Here is a 13,393-nt window from a genome sequence, read left to right on the forward strand (position 1 = left end):
GTTTAACTTTATTTTCCGTCGTAATAGATTTTATGGTACACAAACCTATATTTCAAATTGCGCAAATTGCGTACCAACATTAATTTTATTTTATCTTATTCATCTCTTTTGATATTTTTTTATTTATTTTATGTAAAAGTTTAAATAACCTGTGCTTAGCACGGGCAATCACCTAGTATTAGAATAAAAAATATATGAATAGAAACATATAAGAGAAAAATATTACGAAATATTCAAGTCAAAATTCATTGAATACACAAGTCCTTAGAGTTGATTACACAAATCAAAAGCAATATAGGAACGTAATTTCAAGCACATGTCTACTTTTTAAGTCTAACTATATCAAAACAGTAATATATACTAATTGGTGTTATGCGCCAAGTTTTATGTCAAAAAAATCATGTTTGACCTAGTTTAAGCAAGTTAGTGACATAAAAAGATTAAAAAGCCTTAAAAAAGCATCTTAAAACTTAATTTCATACATATGCCTATTTTTTCAATTCTAACCATTTAAAAAATAAATATATGTAGAATAGTGTTGTGTGCCAAGTTTCATGTCAAACAAATGATGTTTGACCTAGTTTTAGCAAGTTAGTTACATGAAAAGCTTTAAAAGCCTTAAAAAGGCATCTTGAGACTTAATTTCATATGTATACCTATATTTTAATTCTAACCATTTCAAAACAATAATATATACTAATTAGTTTTATGTGCCAAGTTTCATGTCAAACAAATTAAGTTTGACCTAGTTTAAGAAAGTTTCATGTCAAATAAAACAATAACGCTAATATTTGTCTATATTTTCACGAGGACCAAAAGCTAACCACTTAACAGCTTCAGATACACTATCTAATTGTTAGCATACTACTCGATTATGGAACCAATCAATATATGTCTTATTTTGCAACCACATTAATGCTCTATCCTCTTTAGAAGGATATTTGGCACACAATATATTAAAATGCTCATTCAAAAAAGGACAGACTTCTGAAATATGATACAAGCTAAACATACAATTGTGCTTGTAGGCGACTGTCTCAAGGAAGTGCGTTCAATTTTGAGCCAATGTTCCTTTTCCCTTACATCTTCCTTCATGTTGAGAGGTAGTAAGTCCAATAGGTTTCGCCATGGTCATATATACTTAGCTATGAATTTACCTATCTCATCGTTTACAATGCCTTGAATCATCCTGCACTTGTTTTGTGCCGGATTCCTCACTTTATTTTGCAAAATTCCCATGTGTCTTTTAAAAGGATAACATTAAAAAAAATTCGACCTAGAAGCTTGATTTCATGATCGAGATGGACAATTAGATGAGCCATTATGTCAAAAAAAGAAAGTGGAAAAGATATTTCAAACTTGCTAAAATTTTAAACACGTGTTTAACCCGATTTTGACTCCTTTTATGCGTGATATTTGTTATGTTTCTATGATATTTTTGTTACATTTCATTTCTTTTTCTTGGTTTTACGCCCCTTCCGAGGGAAGCATGCATTTGTAAATAAAGGCGTGTTAAGGGTGATGCTTGCTAATCCCCCAGAGGTTTTGAGGAAGAATGGATCACAGTTGAGGATAGGAAGTAAGATCTAAGTCTACAATTGGAGAAAAGAGCGAAAATGAGTCCAACCGAAACAAAGAAGAAGCATCATTAAGAAAAGAGTCCACTAAATGGCTCATGTAGGTTGAAAATTGGTGGATCTTTTGGAAGAACGCAAAAATTGCTAATCCCATTAGTTTATTAATTGTTTCCAGGCCTAATTTCAGCAAACGAATCAATCTTCACAAATTCTTACTTGAGACCGTCTCTACACAAGACTCCTCGATTTTGGGCCAACCCAAATTTTAAATTTAAAAAAAATAAAATGACAAAACTGATTTTCATAACACGCGGATTTCATATCACTCTTAGTAACCTTTCAACTTCCATTTACACGTTCTTACTCTCTAGCCTGACATAACTTTCAATCTCAAACTTGATCTCTGAAACTACTTCCCTTTAAAACTTTCATTAACGGTTTCTTACGGTTCAATTGTCATGTTCAAGGCTTCTCAAACTCGTTCCTTTCTTCCTCAGATTTTAGTCTTCAACATTTGCGCTTCCATCAAATGTATGTATTCATTTTTCTCTCAAAGGTGGAATTACAATATTCTGATTTTATGGTTCCATTAAAGCTTTCATTTTCATCTTTTGGGGGTTAATTGTGTTATGTATTAGTTGAAATTACTATCTTCAAATTTTTTTTATATTAAGCTTCATCAATAGTGGAAAATAATAATGTGATGAAGATAACAATGTCTACTATTTGGGAGAAGGTAATAAAAGCAATTGTGGTTCTTCTGATTTTTTATTTTTAGAAACTAAGCTTCATAAATGGTGGAAAACGGTGATGTTGAAGTAGACAACAATGACTACTTTTTGAGAAAGGTAATAAAAGTAATTATGGTTATAAGTTCATATTTTTTTGGATATAACCAAAATAATTGGAGTTATATATTACCTCATTTTAATGTTAGATTGTAAACATAGTATAATTTGGAGTTATAACATAATATATTTGGGGTTATAACATAATATATTTGAGGTTATAATGACATATATGTGGAGTTATAATTTAATATATTTGGAGTTATAACATAATATATTTGTGATTATAACATAATATATTTGGAGTTATAACTTAATATAATTGGGGTTATAACATAATATATTTATGGTTATAACATAATATATTTGGGGTTATAACATAAATCTCTTGATCCTCTTTTTACGTCCTTTAGTTATACATTTTTTATACATATGATTATCTAATAAATTTGCAATTTGTTTATTATAGTGTTGACAAGAACATATATACAAACTGCAAACCTCATTTATTTCTCACCAATGGAAAAGATGTTGTGAAGCTAACTTCCAAACAAATCGAGGATGTTAGGGTTATTGGATTTGAAGGATTGCTCAAGATCATGAAGCTTTTGGTTTATATTGTAGTTTTGACAAAAACATATATACGAGTATTAATGTATATTTTTTGACACCCTTTAGTCTTTGTAGTTCAATACTTCTTAAGTATTAAATTATTAAGTTGATATATTTGACTATTGTTATTTAAATAGGACAAAATTTGTATTATAAAATTACATAATTGGTATTATAATAGTATACAATTGGAGTTATAATGATTTACATTTTTCTTTGATATTATTGTCAAATTACAGTAGTTGGATTTATAATTTTATAAATTTGGTATTATAATATAATAATATTTAGTTGAGATTATAATACTACAACGTTGATATTAGTAAATTACACAATTGGTATTATAATACACAATGTTATGCTTTTAACTACATCAACCTATGTCAAATGTTCACCGTTATAATACCAATTATATTTGGTTATATCCCCAAATATATGAATTTATAACCATAATTGCTTTTATCACCCTTCTCCAAAAATTAGCCATTGTTGTCTTCTTCAACATTACTGTTTTCCACCGTTGATGAAGCTTAATTTTTTAATAAAAATCAGAAGAACCACAATTGCTTTTATTACCTTTCCCCAACTATAGATATTGTTATCTTCTTCAACATCACTGTTCTCCACCATTGATGAAGCTTAATTGAAAAAAACTACAATCGAATTCAAGTATTAAATCTTCCATTGTCGTATGAATAGTTGATTTCTTCATTTTCGAGGGTTAAGTTAACGTGGGGAAGAGGTAGTTAATAATTAGACTAAAAATATTCCTGAGCATATTATGCACGCATGGGAAGAAGCCATTAGTTTTTTTTTTAAGAAAGCAGCAGTTTTTTTTTTTAAAAAAAGGAATTTAAAAGGGAGATGTGGGCTGGGCTCTTGAGAGCCATCTTTACAAAAGACAATCTTTCAAGAGAGGACCTGATTAATCTTAAAGACTTATTTTCGAGAGGCAGCAAGCAATAGACGAGAGGGCAGTAGAATTTTTTTACTTCTTCATTTCCTTTTATCCCACTTTACTCTTATAAACCCTAATTTATTTTCTTGCATTTTCTATTATTAATTTTAATTTTTTTCAACCAAACTTTATTTTGTAGTTCATTTATTTATGTGAAATTATCAATGGTACCCCTAAGTTTTTGCACTTTATCAATGGTACCCCTAAGTTTTTTCGATTATCAAGGGTACCCTCGTGTTATTGAGCGTCTTATAACCGTATTCATTTCTAATTTTTTCCGTCTAAAATCGTCCAAAATCATTAACTTTATTCTTTTTCTTTTATTTTTTTAATGTTTTAAATTGAAGGGAAATTATCAATGGTGCCCTTGTACTATTGAAAAATTACAATGGTACCGAACTGCATTTCAGTGGTACTCCCAATTATATGGTAATTACAACCGTGACCTTAATGATGAATTTTCCGTTAAATGTCCGTTAAATTTGGAATTTAACCTAACCATGGTTAGTTTCTTCATCTTCTTCCCTTTTCTCTTTCATGGCTGCTCTTCTTCCATGGTTACTATGAAATTACAAATTGCAGGAGCCACATTCTTTGATTTTTCAGCAACCATGACCGAATTTCTTGAAATCCATGAGAGAGAATCTACATTTAAATCAAAGAGCGAATTGTTGAAATATACTAAATTCAAAACAGTAAATTCTTGAAATAAACTTTTTGCAATATCATTCAGAAAAACAATTAGATTCATCAAAACTGAAAACATTTTACGCACAATCATCACTTCAATAGCAATAATCAGAATGAAAATTGAACAAACCACTCTAAAATTAGAAAACTAATATCCATTGCAAAACAGCTCAATTAAGTCGAGTTTTTTTACAAAAGTTTAAACTAAAATAGAACCATAGAAAAATTCCTGCCACTACAAGTTATGACCATTCATAACTTGTACTCTAATCAAACCTTAAGTACTTTATCGACAAATTTACACAACACAAATCCTAATTTCAATTAATGAGAACCCTAATTTCCAACATTTCACTTCTTAGTTTTCTTCGTCGGTGTAGTTTTTTTCACAACAGTTGCCTTCTTCGCCGGAGATTTAAGACTCTTAGGCTTCTTCGCTTTCACCGCGACAACCTTCTTTGCTGGTGACTTAGTAACTTTAACTGCAATTTTCACGGCTATGGGCAGAACTTTGCAATGCCCTTCCATTCTCCCAACTTTGCTTTAATAACTCCGCCTACTTCAATGGGTGGTGGTGGTGGTGACAATGCTGCTGGTGTTTGTAATGGTAACCTTGGTGATAAGCAACAGCAACAAGCTCAACAGACTCATACTTTTCCAATGTCCTTTGCTGCTCCCAATGGTGCTACAGCTCCTGGTTTTGATATTTGTTCTATGGCGTACAATCCTGCTATATTACAGAGCATTCCGGAGGCTGCGTCATGGCTCATCTGCTTTGTGTTATTTGATCTGGGTTTTTGGGATTTTAGGTTTTTAATGATATACCAATAACACAAACAAGAATTGGGTTTTTAATGGATGATGGGTATTTAAACAATTACAAACTAACCATGGTTAAGTTAATTTCAAAAGTTAACGGACATTTAACGGAAATAACATCATTAATGTCACGGTTGTAATTACCATACAATTGGGGGGTACCACTGAAATGCAGTTGGGTACCATTGTAATTTTTCAATACTACAAGGGCACCATTGATAATTTCCCTAAATTGAAAAATAAAAGAAAAAGAAAAAAGTTAACAATTTTGGATGGAAAATATTAAAAAGGTTATTGTTGTAAAACACTCAATAACACGAGGGTACTATTGATAATCGAAAAACTTAGGGGTACCATTGATAAAGTGCAAAAACTTAGGGGTACCATTGATAATTATTTTAAGCTTTCAAGCCATAACAATGGAGGTTGAGAATTGATATTTTGTGGGTTTTTATGTCTTTGTTTTCCAATCAATTCCATCTTTTGTAGGTATCTTTTAATACTTCTCTTTAGTGATTATTGATAGTTTATTTTGTTTTTATGATTATTTGTGGTTTTCACCATTGTTGTTTTGTAGTTTTATTATTTATGTTCTTGTGTTTATTTGACATTCAATATTTTAATATATCACCCATAGGATGTCTTTAATTATTAGAATGAGTAGTGAGTAATCTTATAGGGTTAGAGTTAACTCAATCCTTGTGATGACTTGATGATGATGAGACTCTAGTTCATTTTGGTTGATTAAAGGTTTAGATTGGAGGTTATTCCACCCATTGGCGAAAGATTATTATGATTGTTTCCAATATACCAACGAGGGTTGTATTTTGAGTAATCTAATCCTTGATCAATGGATGGAATCGACTGTAAGGGATCAATGAGGATTGAACCTTGCATCCACCTTCTCATCTAAGGGCTTTATACTTCACCTGCGAGAGTAGGAAAGGATGAGCAAGTAGCAGACGATTTATAGCTCAAGCCCTTCATCTTAACTCACGAGAGTGAGGATGGTGAAGAGCTTGGAGGCAATCCCAAGCCCGATCAAGGATTGGATTGCTACTCTTAGTGCGATTCGTTACCCTTTAATGACCCTTAAGAAGCTAGTGTATCACCATTGACTAGTTACCATAAATGAGTTAACCTGACCCCCTTTTTATCATTGATCGTTAACACTTATTTTTTTTTCATATCTTTTTGTTATTGTTTTAAACAACCCCCTTTTATATCCGACTAATACGCAAAGAAAATTGCATAACCTTGCTCCTTGTGTTCGACCTGTATGAGCTACAACACCGTGCACTTGCGGTAACTCACTCATTGAGATAAATTTGTGTGAACAATACGACAACTTGAGGAGCATAAAGATTAAAAGGATCAAACACTATAATACATAGTATGTTGAAGAATGAACGTAACTCAGTAATAGCATATTTCACATGTTTTGGCAGTATTCCATGGATTGCAATTGGTTAGAACCATTGCATCATGACATGACAGTTGTGAGATTTCATGCTTTCCAACTTCAATTTACCATTTAGGGACACAAATCTTTCTTTTTGGATGAGTGCCCAGACGGAACCTTTATGCCATACAAAGACTCATGAAATTTGTGATTCTTCCTTGGACAATGTATAGCAAGCTACAGACAAATAATTCTTATCATTTCTCATCTTCTTTATTTAGTAACTTTTTGTTTGCCTTTTCCCTTGTTACTACCACCTTCATCTTTAGCTCTATTTCTTTTCTTACCCATCTTAACTTGTGGCCACAACTCTAGTCGAAGACCATTACATTCAATCTCATGTTGCACGACCTTATCATCCTTTGTCTTACCCAAAATGTTCATAAGCGTCCCACGTACGACATCACATACTTTTTTCTCTATATGCATAATGTCAAGGCAATGCCTAACTTGTAAATCTTTCCAATATGGAAGCTTCCAAAAGATTGATACTTTCTTCTATAGTCGGTCTTCAACCTCGGTTAATGGTCAACGAGGTACACGATAGTCAACCTCCCTGTTGAACGCCTTTTTCTTCCTACAATATTGGTAATCACGTAAGAGGAACTTTTGATGGTGCATGAATACATGTTTACACTTAGGAATCTACATGGCTTCTATGTTATCGATACATATTGGGCATGCTTTCTTCTCTTTGTTCTTATACCGTGATAAATTTTCATATGCCGAAAAATCAATGAAAGTGCATAAAAGCATTGCACGCAATGTGAACACCTCATTAGCATGTGCATCGAATATGAAATCTCTTTATCCCACATCTTTCTCAAATCCTCAATGAGAATCAACAACATTTGTGAGCAAGTGACCTTCCTTCGACCTATTTGCATGCCACCTCAAATTTGATGTATCTTTCTTTATAGTAAACAAGCGCTCGAATCTTGGTATTATTGGAAGATACCATAATACCTTAGTTAGAGGCCCTTTAGCATCCTGAGTCCCTTTACTCTTGTAATGCAATACCCCCACACCGCGGACACTCTTCTAAGTTTTCATTTTTATTATGATAAATACACAATCATTCGAACATGCTTGAATATTCTGGTACTTTAAGACCAATGGACACATGAGCTTTTTGTCACAATATGTCAATTTTGAAAGTTCATTTCTATCAGGAAGCATTTCACCTAACGCTTCCAATAACATTGTGAAACTAGTGTCACTCCAATTGAACTTTGACTTAATGTTAAAAATTGTCAACACGACTGTTAGTTTGGTGAATTCTGTACATCTAGGGTACAAAGGCTTTTAAGAAGCCTCTATCTTCAAGTCAAAAATTTGGTAACTCATCAACGCGATCTACATCCTCCTTGACATTCTCTTCATCTGTCTCATACCCATTATTAATCTCCCTCGTATGAGCAAACCCTTCTTCTTCGTGCACATTATGTGGAACACTTTTTTCTTAGTAAACTCTCTACTCACCATGCCAAATCCAAACATGATATTGAGACTTAAATGCACGTCGAAGTATGTGCTCCGTAAGGATCTTAACACCATTTAAATTTGCGACATAGGCACACTTGACACATGGGCTATCAAAATTCTAATACCCCATCAACAAATTCTGATGATTCAATGCTACCATACATCAAAATACATAATTAATTCTAATCGACCAACTAAGTAATAATCATTTATTTGACTTTAATTAGCCTAACTAAAATTCATATTCTTTAAATATTTCAAAGAATATTTATATTATAGTAACAACATTCTTTTAATCCTAACTAAACCTAATAATAATATAACATTCATTTAACACTAATAAGTCTTCATATCCGTAAGTACTTGCATTGTTGCCCTTCCGCTTTGCACCTTGCAAATTAGGCTTTTTTTTCTACCATATTGATATAAGAGGTATTGGGATTCTTACTTCAACCGCTCTCTTAAGCCTGGATACTCACTTCGATTTGGGATTCTTACTTCAACCGCTCTCTTAAGCCTGGATACTCACTTCGATTTGAAGATGAGTACCCAATTGGTTTGTCTATGTCCTCTGTTTTATGCTTTAAAGTTTTCTTTATATCCCTCCAATATTGGTAGTTTATCAATTATGCTAGACACAATAAACACTTCATACATCTTAATAACATGATGCTTAAGGTTAGAATAAATACGTAGCACTTTATAAAATTGGTCCATGATGGGTTTAAAATCAACAATTTTTTTAATGGTAAAAACAACTCATAAAAAATTTCTTACTTGTTGCGTCTTTCAACATGTAATTTCCTTCAAGAAAATTCCATAAGTCCTTAGCGAATTCCATATATTGATAAATATCAAAAAGAGAATCAAACATACCATTGAGAATATGTCCACGATATATGAAGTAGTCGTTGTCCCACTTAGCCCTCTTGCGTAAGTCCTCCACCATTTTATCCTCTTTTTCTTCCAGCCTCAGAGTGGAGATCACATAAGCCGCATTCAATGTGGTAAGGAAAAAAAAGCATCTTCTTTTGCCACCTTCTAAAATCACACCAACAAACTTCTATAACTTGACAATGTTAGTAGTATCCTTAAGAATTGACACCTTCTATATAACGCTTTTAGATTGTTAAATGTATGTATTGAAGAACTTGAAGATATAATACATGCATCGCCTAAAAAGATGTACAACTAAAGGAACCTATTACAAAATCTAAGAAGTAAACTTACGAAGAAGAAAATCTGAACTTGCACTTTAAACAAACAGGCTATCAAAGATCTTTTAGACTAAAAAGTCTTCGGAAACTTGATACCAAATCGAGGTTTTAATATCAGATAAATTAATATTTTAGAATTGGGAATTAAAAATAAATATCAAGTATTTTGGGTCAAAAGTAAGCTTAATAGATGTAGTGTTGGACAAGAACATGAGAAAACAAATTATGTTAAGTGTGAGAATAAACTAATATTTACTTCCTTCCCTTTTTTTCTTCTCTTTCTATTTTATGTTTTTTTTTATTATTTCATTTTTCCTATTAGTCGGATATCTCAATGCCCAAACATTAGTCATTTCCTTCTTCAAAACCTGTTTTGTTTTTTCGATGGTTCCTTTGTTTTTTTTTTCTTTTCTTTTCTTTCTTCCATCTTCTCTGGGTTTCAAAAGGCATCAACCGCAATCTTCCTGAAAACTTTCGAGATTAAACAACAATGGCGCTCTCATTGGTCTCCCTCACCTCGCCTGTATAGTGGTCGATCAAACAAAAAGAAACCTTAATCGGTCTATTTGATTCAAACAGAAGACATCAAACGTATTTTATTTTCAATTATAAAATTATAAATTAAAAATTTTAGAATCACAAGGTTTGGATTGTCATTCTCAAATTTCTAATTTTAACTACTTTAAAAACAATTATGAAATTTAATCTAAATACAAAATTTAAAAATTTTTGATTTACCAAACAATAAATTTGAGCCAATTCCAAATTTTCAAATGAAATATCATTCCAAAAAAAACATTATTGTTTTTGATGTTCCTTTGAAAACAAACTCTCATGGATTTCCTTTTTCCTTTGATTTTTCGAAGCCAACAGTCTCTTAAATCGCTCGTCTAACTCTTTGAACAAGGCCTCCTTCGTTCTTGGGTTCATTACTGCCGAAAGTGTGGGTAAGATATTACCGATTTGTTCATTTCCCTTTATTTTTCCTTTTCTTCTTTTATTTTCATATTATATTGATACATTCTTCCTTTTATGTCATTTTATTTGTTTAGTTTCTTTTATCAAAGAATCTCTCCTACTATGAGTAAATTAATAGTTTCAAGAATTATTGTTATATACATAAGCATACTTGTTTCAACTATAAGAGATGTACCTTGTGTGGATTAATGTTAGAGTAGTAGATGCTGAGGCAATGGATTACATTGAGGAATACTTGTGGTAAAATGTTGAATGATTGATATTCTTGAATTTGATTAGTAAATGATAATAAGTATTGATGAGTTTAATAGAATGTGTATTTTAGATTTTGATTGAAAGTATTAGAGAATCATAAATAAATGGTATAAAATCTTAAGTGATGGGATAAATGGACATTGGTTTATGTAAGAAGAATTGAAAACTAAGGTCATGAGTAATGTTCTTGATTGGAGACTTGTTAACTATAAAAGATAAGAATATATGATTGGAATCTTAAGTGATGTTAGAATTGTTACGTGACGAGTGAGGATTGTTGGATTACTTGGATATATTAAGATGATGGCTTGCTATGACAAATCCTGATTTTGTTTAATATGGTTACCCTTGATTAGATAAATAATATAGGAAGTATAATCTTGATATTGTAAGCTTGTCGGAATAAAGTCTTGGTTAAGCTATAGTCATAGGAGGAGATATAATAAGATATATGTTAGTATAGTAGCATCAAACGCACCATGATGATATGATGTTTCGCTACAGATCCTTTCCATTTGATAGCTGTGGACTGGACTCGATTTGTTGAAGCAACGTTGTTGGTGAGTAGTTGCAGTCCCTTAAAAGGGTCTAGCCCTACTACATTTCTTGAAGTAATTTTGTTAAAGTTTTTTTGTTGAAATTGAAAACAGTTAAGATAAGTTTTGTTGTGACCGCTTATGTTGATATTGTGATATGGTCAATGGATCGGGCTCATGAGCTGGTCATTGACGACGTTAAGAGACATTGTCCCCTACTCTCCATCTTGAGGCGAATTATCATTCAAATATTGACTAACTTCACCAGAGGATGACATAGTCTTTGAGCAATGGGAGTTTCTCTCAACTAACTCCTAGTGCGGACAAAAATCTAGAACTGACATTGCATTTAAGCCTTTTATTTTGATTTATCGTGTTATGTTTGTTTTGGATTGCTTATGCTCATTCAGTTGAATCCGACTCCTTGTTGTTTCTATCTTTTAGATTGATTACAGAGTGGTACCAGTCGAGAACAAAGGGATAGAAGAGGTGATTAGTGTATCCATGGAAGATATTTTGTATTTGAGTATGTATAGAAGTTATAGTTTCCATGTTGGGCTTTAGTGTGTAATAGATTTGACTATGTTGATTACTTTGGACTTTTATAGTTATTTGTAGGATTATTTTGGACTTTTGTTTAGCTGTTTTGGAATTGAGATTACTTATTATAGTTAGGTTTGAAGCTCACGATTCCTTATCAGAGGTATGGGTTAATATATGATCCTTTTGGGTTAAGTAAATCCTGTAATGGCCTAACTTAGTAAGTCGGCTATTACAGAGGTACTAAAAAGTTTTTCCTGAAAATGTTAATCCGCCAACTTGATGCGTAGCATAAAACTTTAGTTACACTTTTATGATACAACGGTTTGCACCTTAACATAAACACTTTATACAAGGCAATGTGAAGAACAAGACATTATGTAAGAGTAAACTTAGAAATTAAGTAATAGAGTTTGCAAGATTTTTTCACTTAGAAAACATGTAAAGAGAATATGGGGGGAAAGAAAGTAAAAACACAAATCACAAATATGATATGTTGTCTCTCTTATTCTTAATACCCTACAGTAGCCATAATTAGACATAAAATTGATTATATTAGCAGTTTTCCTTGCATAATAACCAACTAAATTGATTGAAAACCATCACAACTGCATTGCAACCAACAACAATCTTTGAACATTACAATTCAGGGGGAAAAACTGAGTCAACTTTCTCATGGACCAAATTAAAGCCAAGCCGACTTTAAGTTCTAGACAAAAATTACATTCTAAAAGAAAAAGCTTCTTGGATGCCCTTGAACCCGAGAGTTGGCTTTAACTTCTATCTCAAAGGTATATTATACACTTTTAAGTCGACTCAACTTTTGCCCTTACAGACCCAAAACTATTATAAACAAATAATGCAAAATACAAATTACAATTTGGGAATTTGTATTTTTCCTTTGTTGATGGCTAAAAATAAAACTTACAAGAATACACTAAGAACAAACTCGAAGATAATCTTTGTAAAGACAACCGTTACCTGGAAACTTGATACTTGTTGTAGGTGTGTAATCACCTTTTGTGATATTTCCCTCACGAAGGTACTTGGGTTTTAACTTGGAAATTTACAACGAGATACAAACAACAACACACCCTTAGTACTTAGGGTATGTTACTTAATGACAATGTGTTTGGTGAATAACTTTGGAAAAATTCTAACAAGAAGTTTATAACTCTTGTTGAAAGAATACAAGTAAGAGAGAAAGCAAGGACAAGAATTTAGAAATTAGGTGTGGTTTACATCCTTCCCCAAACCCTATTTATACTGCTCCAAGTATAGTAAAGAGCCATGACACATTCATTCACCCATTGATGATCAAGTATTATGACCACCATTCAATACCATTATAATTATGTATTCATGATCATTATTCCTCCCTATTAATCCTTTGTAACATCAGAAAAGATATGGAATAAGAGAAAGAGTACAATGCAATTAACTCAAAGGAAACGTAAAGACACAACGGTCAGATCA

At 32.0% G+C, this 13,393-nt stretch overlaps 1 protein-coding gene across 1 annotated transcript; it reads right to left on the bottom strand.

Moving 5' to 3' along the window:
- Positions 1–5,244: 5,244 nt before the first annotated feature.
- Positions 5,245–11,655, bottom strand: LOC130818428 (uncharacterized). The gene is made up of 6 exons (XM_057684598.1): positions 11,597–11,655; positions 11,320–11,446; positions 11,188–11,260; positions 10,762–10,850; positions 9,268–9,454; positions 5,245–5,414 (listed from the first exon to the last, which is right to left on the bottom strand). The coding sequence occupies exons 1-6, from the start codon at positions 11,653–11,655 to the stop codon at positions 5,392–5,394; spliced, it is 558 nt and encodes a 185-aa protein (XP_057540581.1). The 3' UTR covers positions 5,245–5,391.
- Positions 11,656–13,393: the final 1,738 nt, after the last annotated feature.

This window comes from Amaranthus tricolor, chromosome 7 (assembly GCF_026212465.1).
Source record: "Amaranthus tricolor cultivar Red isolate AtriRed21 chromosome 7, ASM2621246v1, whole genome shotgun sequence".
Classification (NCBI taxonomy): Eukaryota; Viridiplantae; Streptophyta; class Magnoliopsida; order Caryophyllales; family Amaranthaceae; genus Amaranthus; species Amaranthus tricolor.

What these genes read in the sequence shown, in the direction of transcription:
- LOC130818428 (XM_057684598.1), bottom strand. Translation starts at nt 11,655, where the DNA reads ATGTCATCCTCTGGTGAAGTTAGTCAATATTTGAATGATAATTCGCCT. An exon ending in AATTCGCCTCAAGATGGAGA is followed by an intron (nt 11,447 to 11,596) that starts GTAGGGGACAAT and finishes AATTACTTCAAG; the next exon opens with AAATGTAGTAGGGCTAGACC. An exon ending in CGAAACATCATATCATCATG is followed by an intron (nt 11,261 to 11,319) that starts GTGCGTTTGATG and finishes CTATGACTATAG; the next exon opens with CTTAACCAAGACTTTATTCC.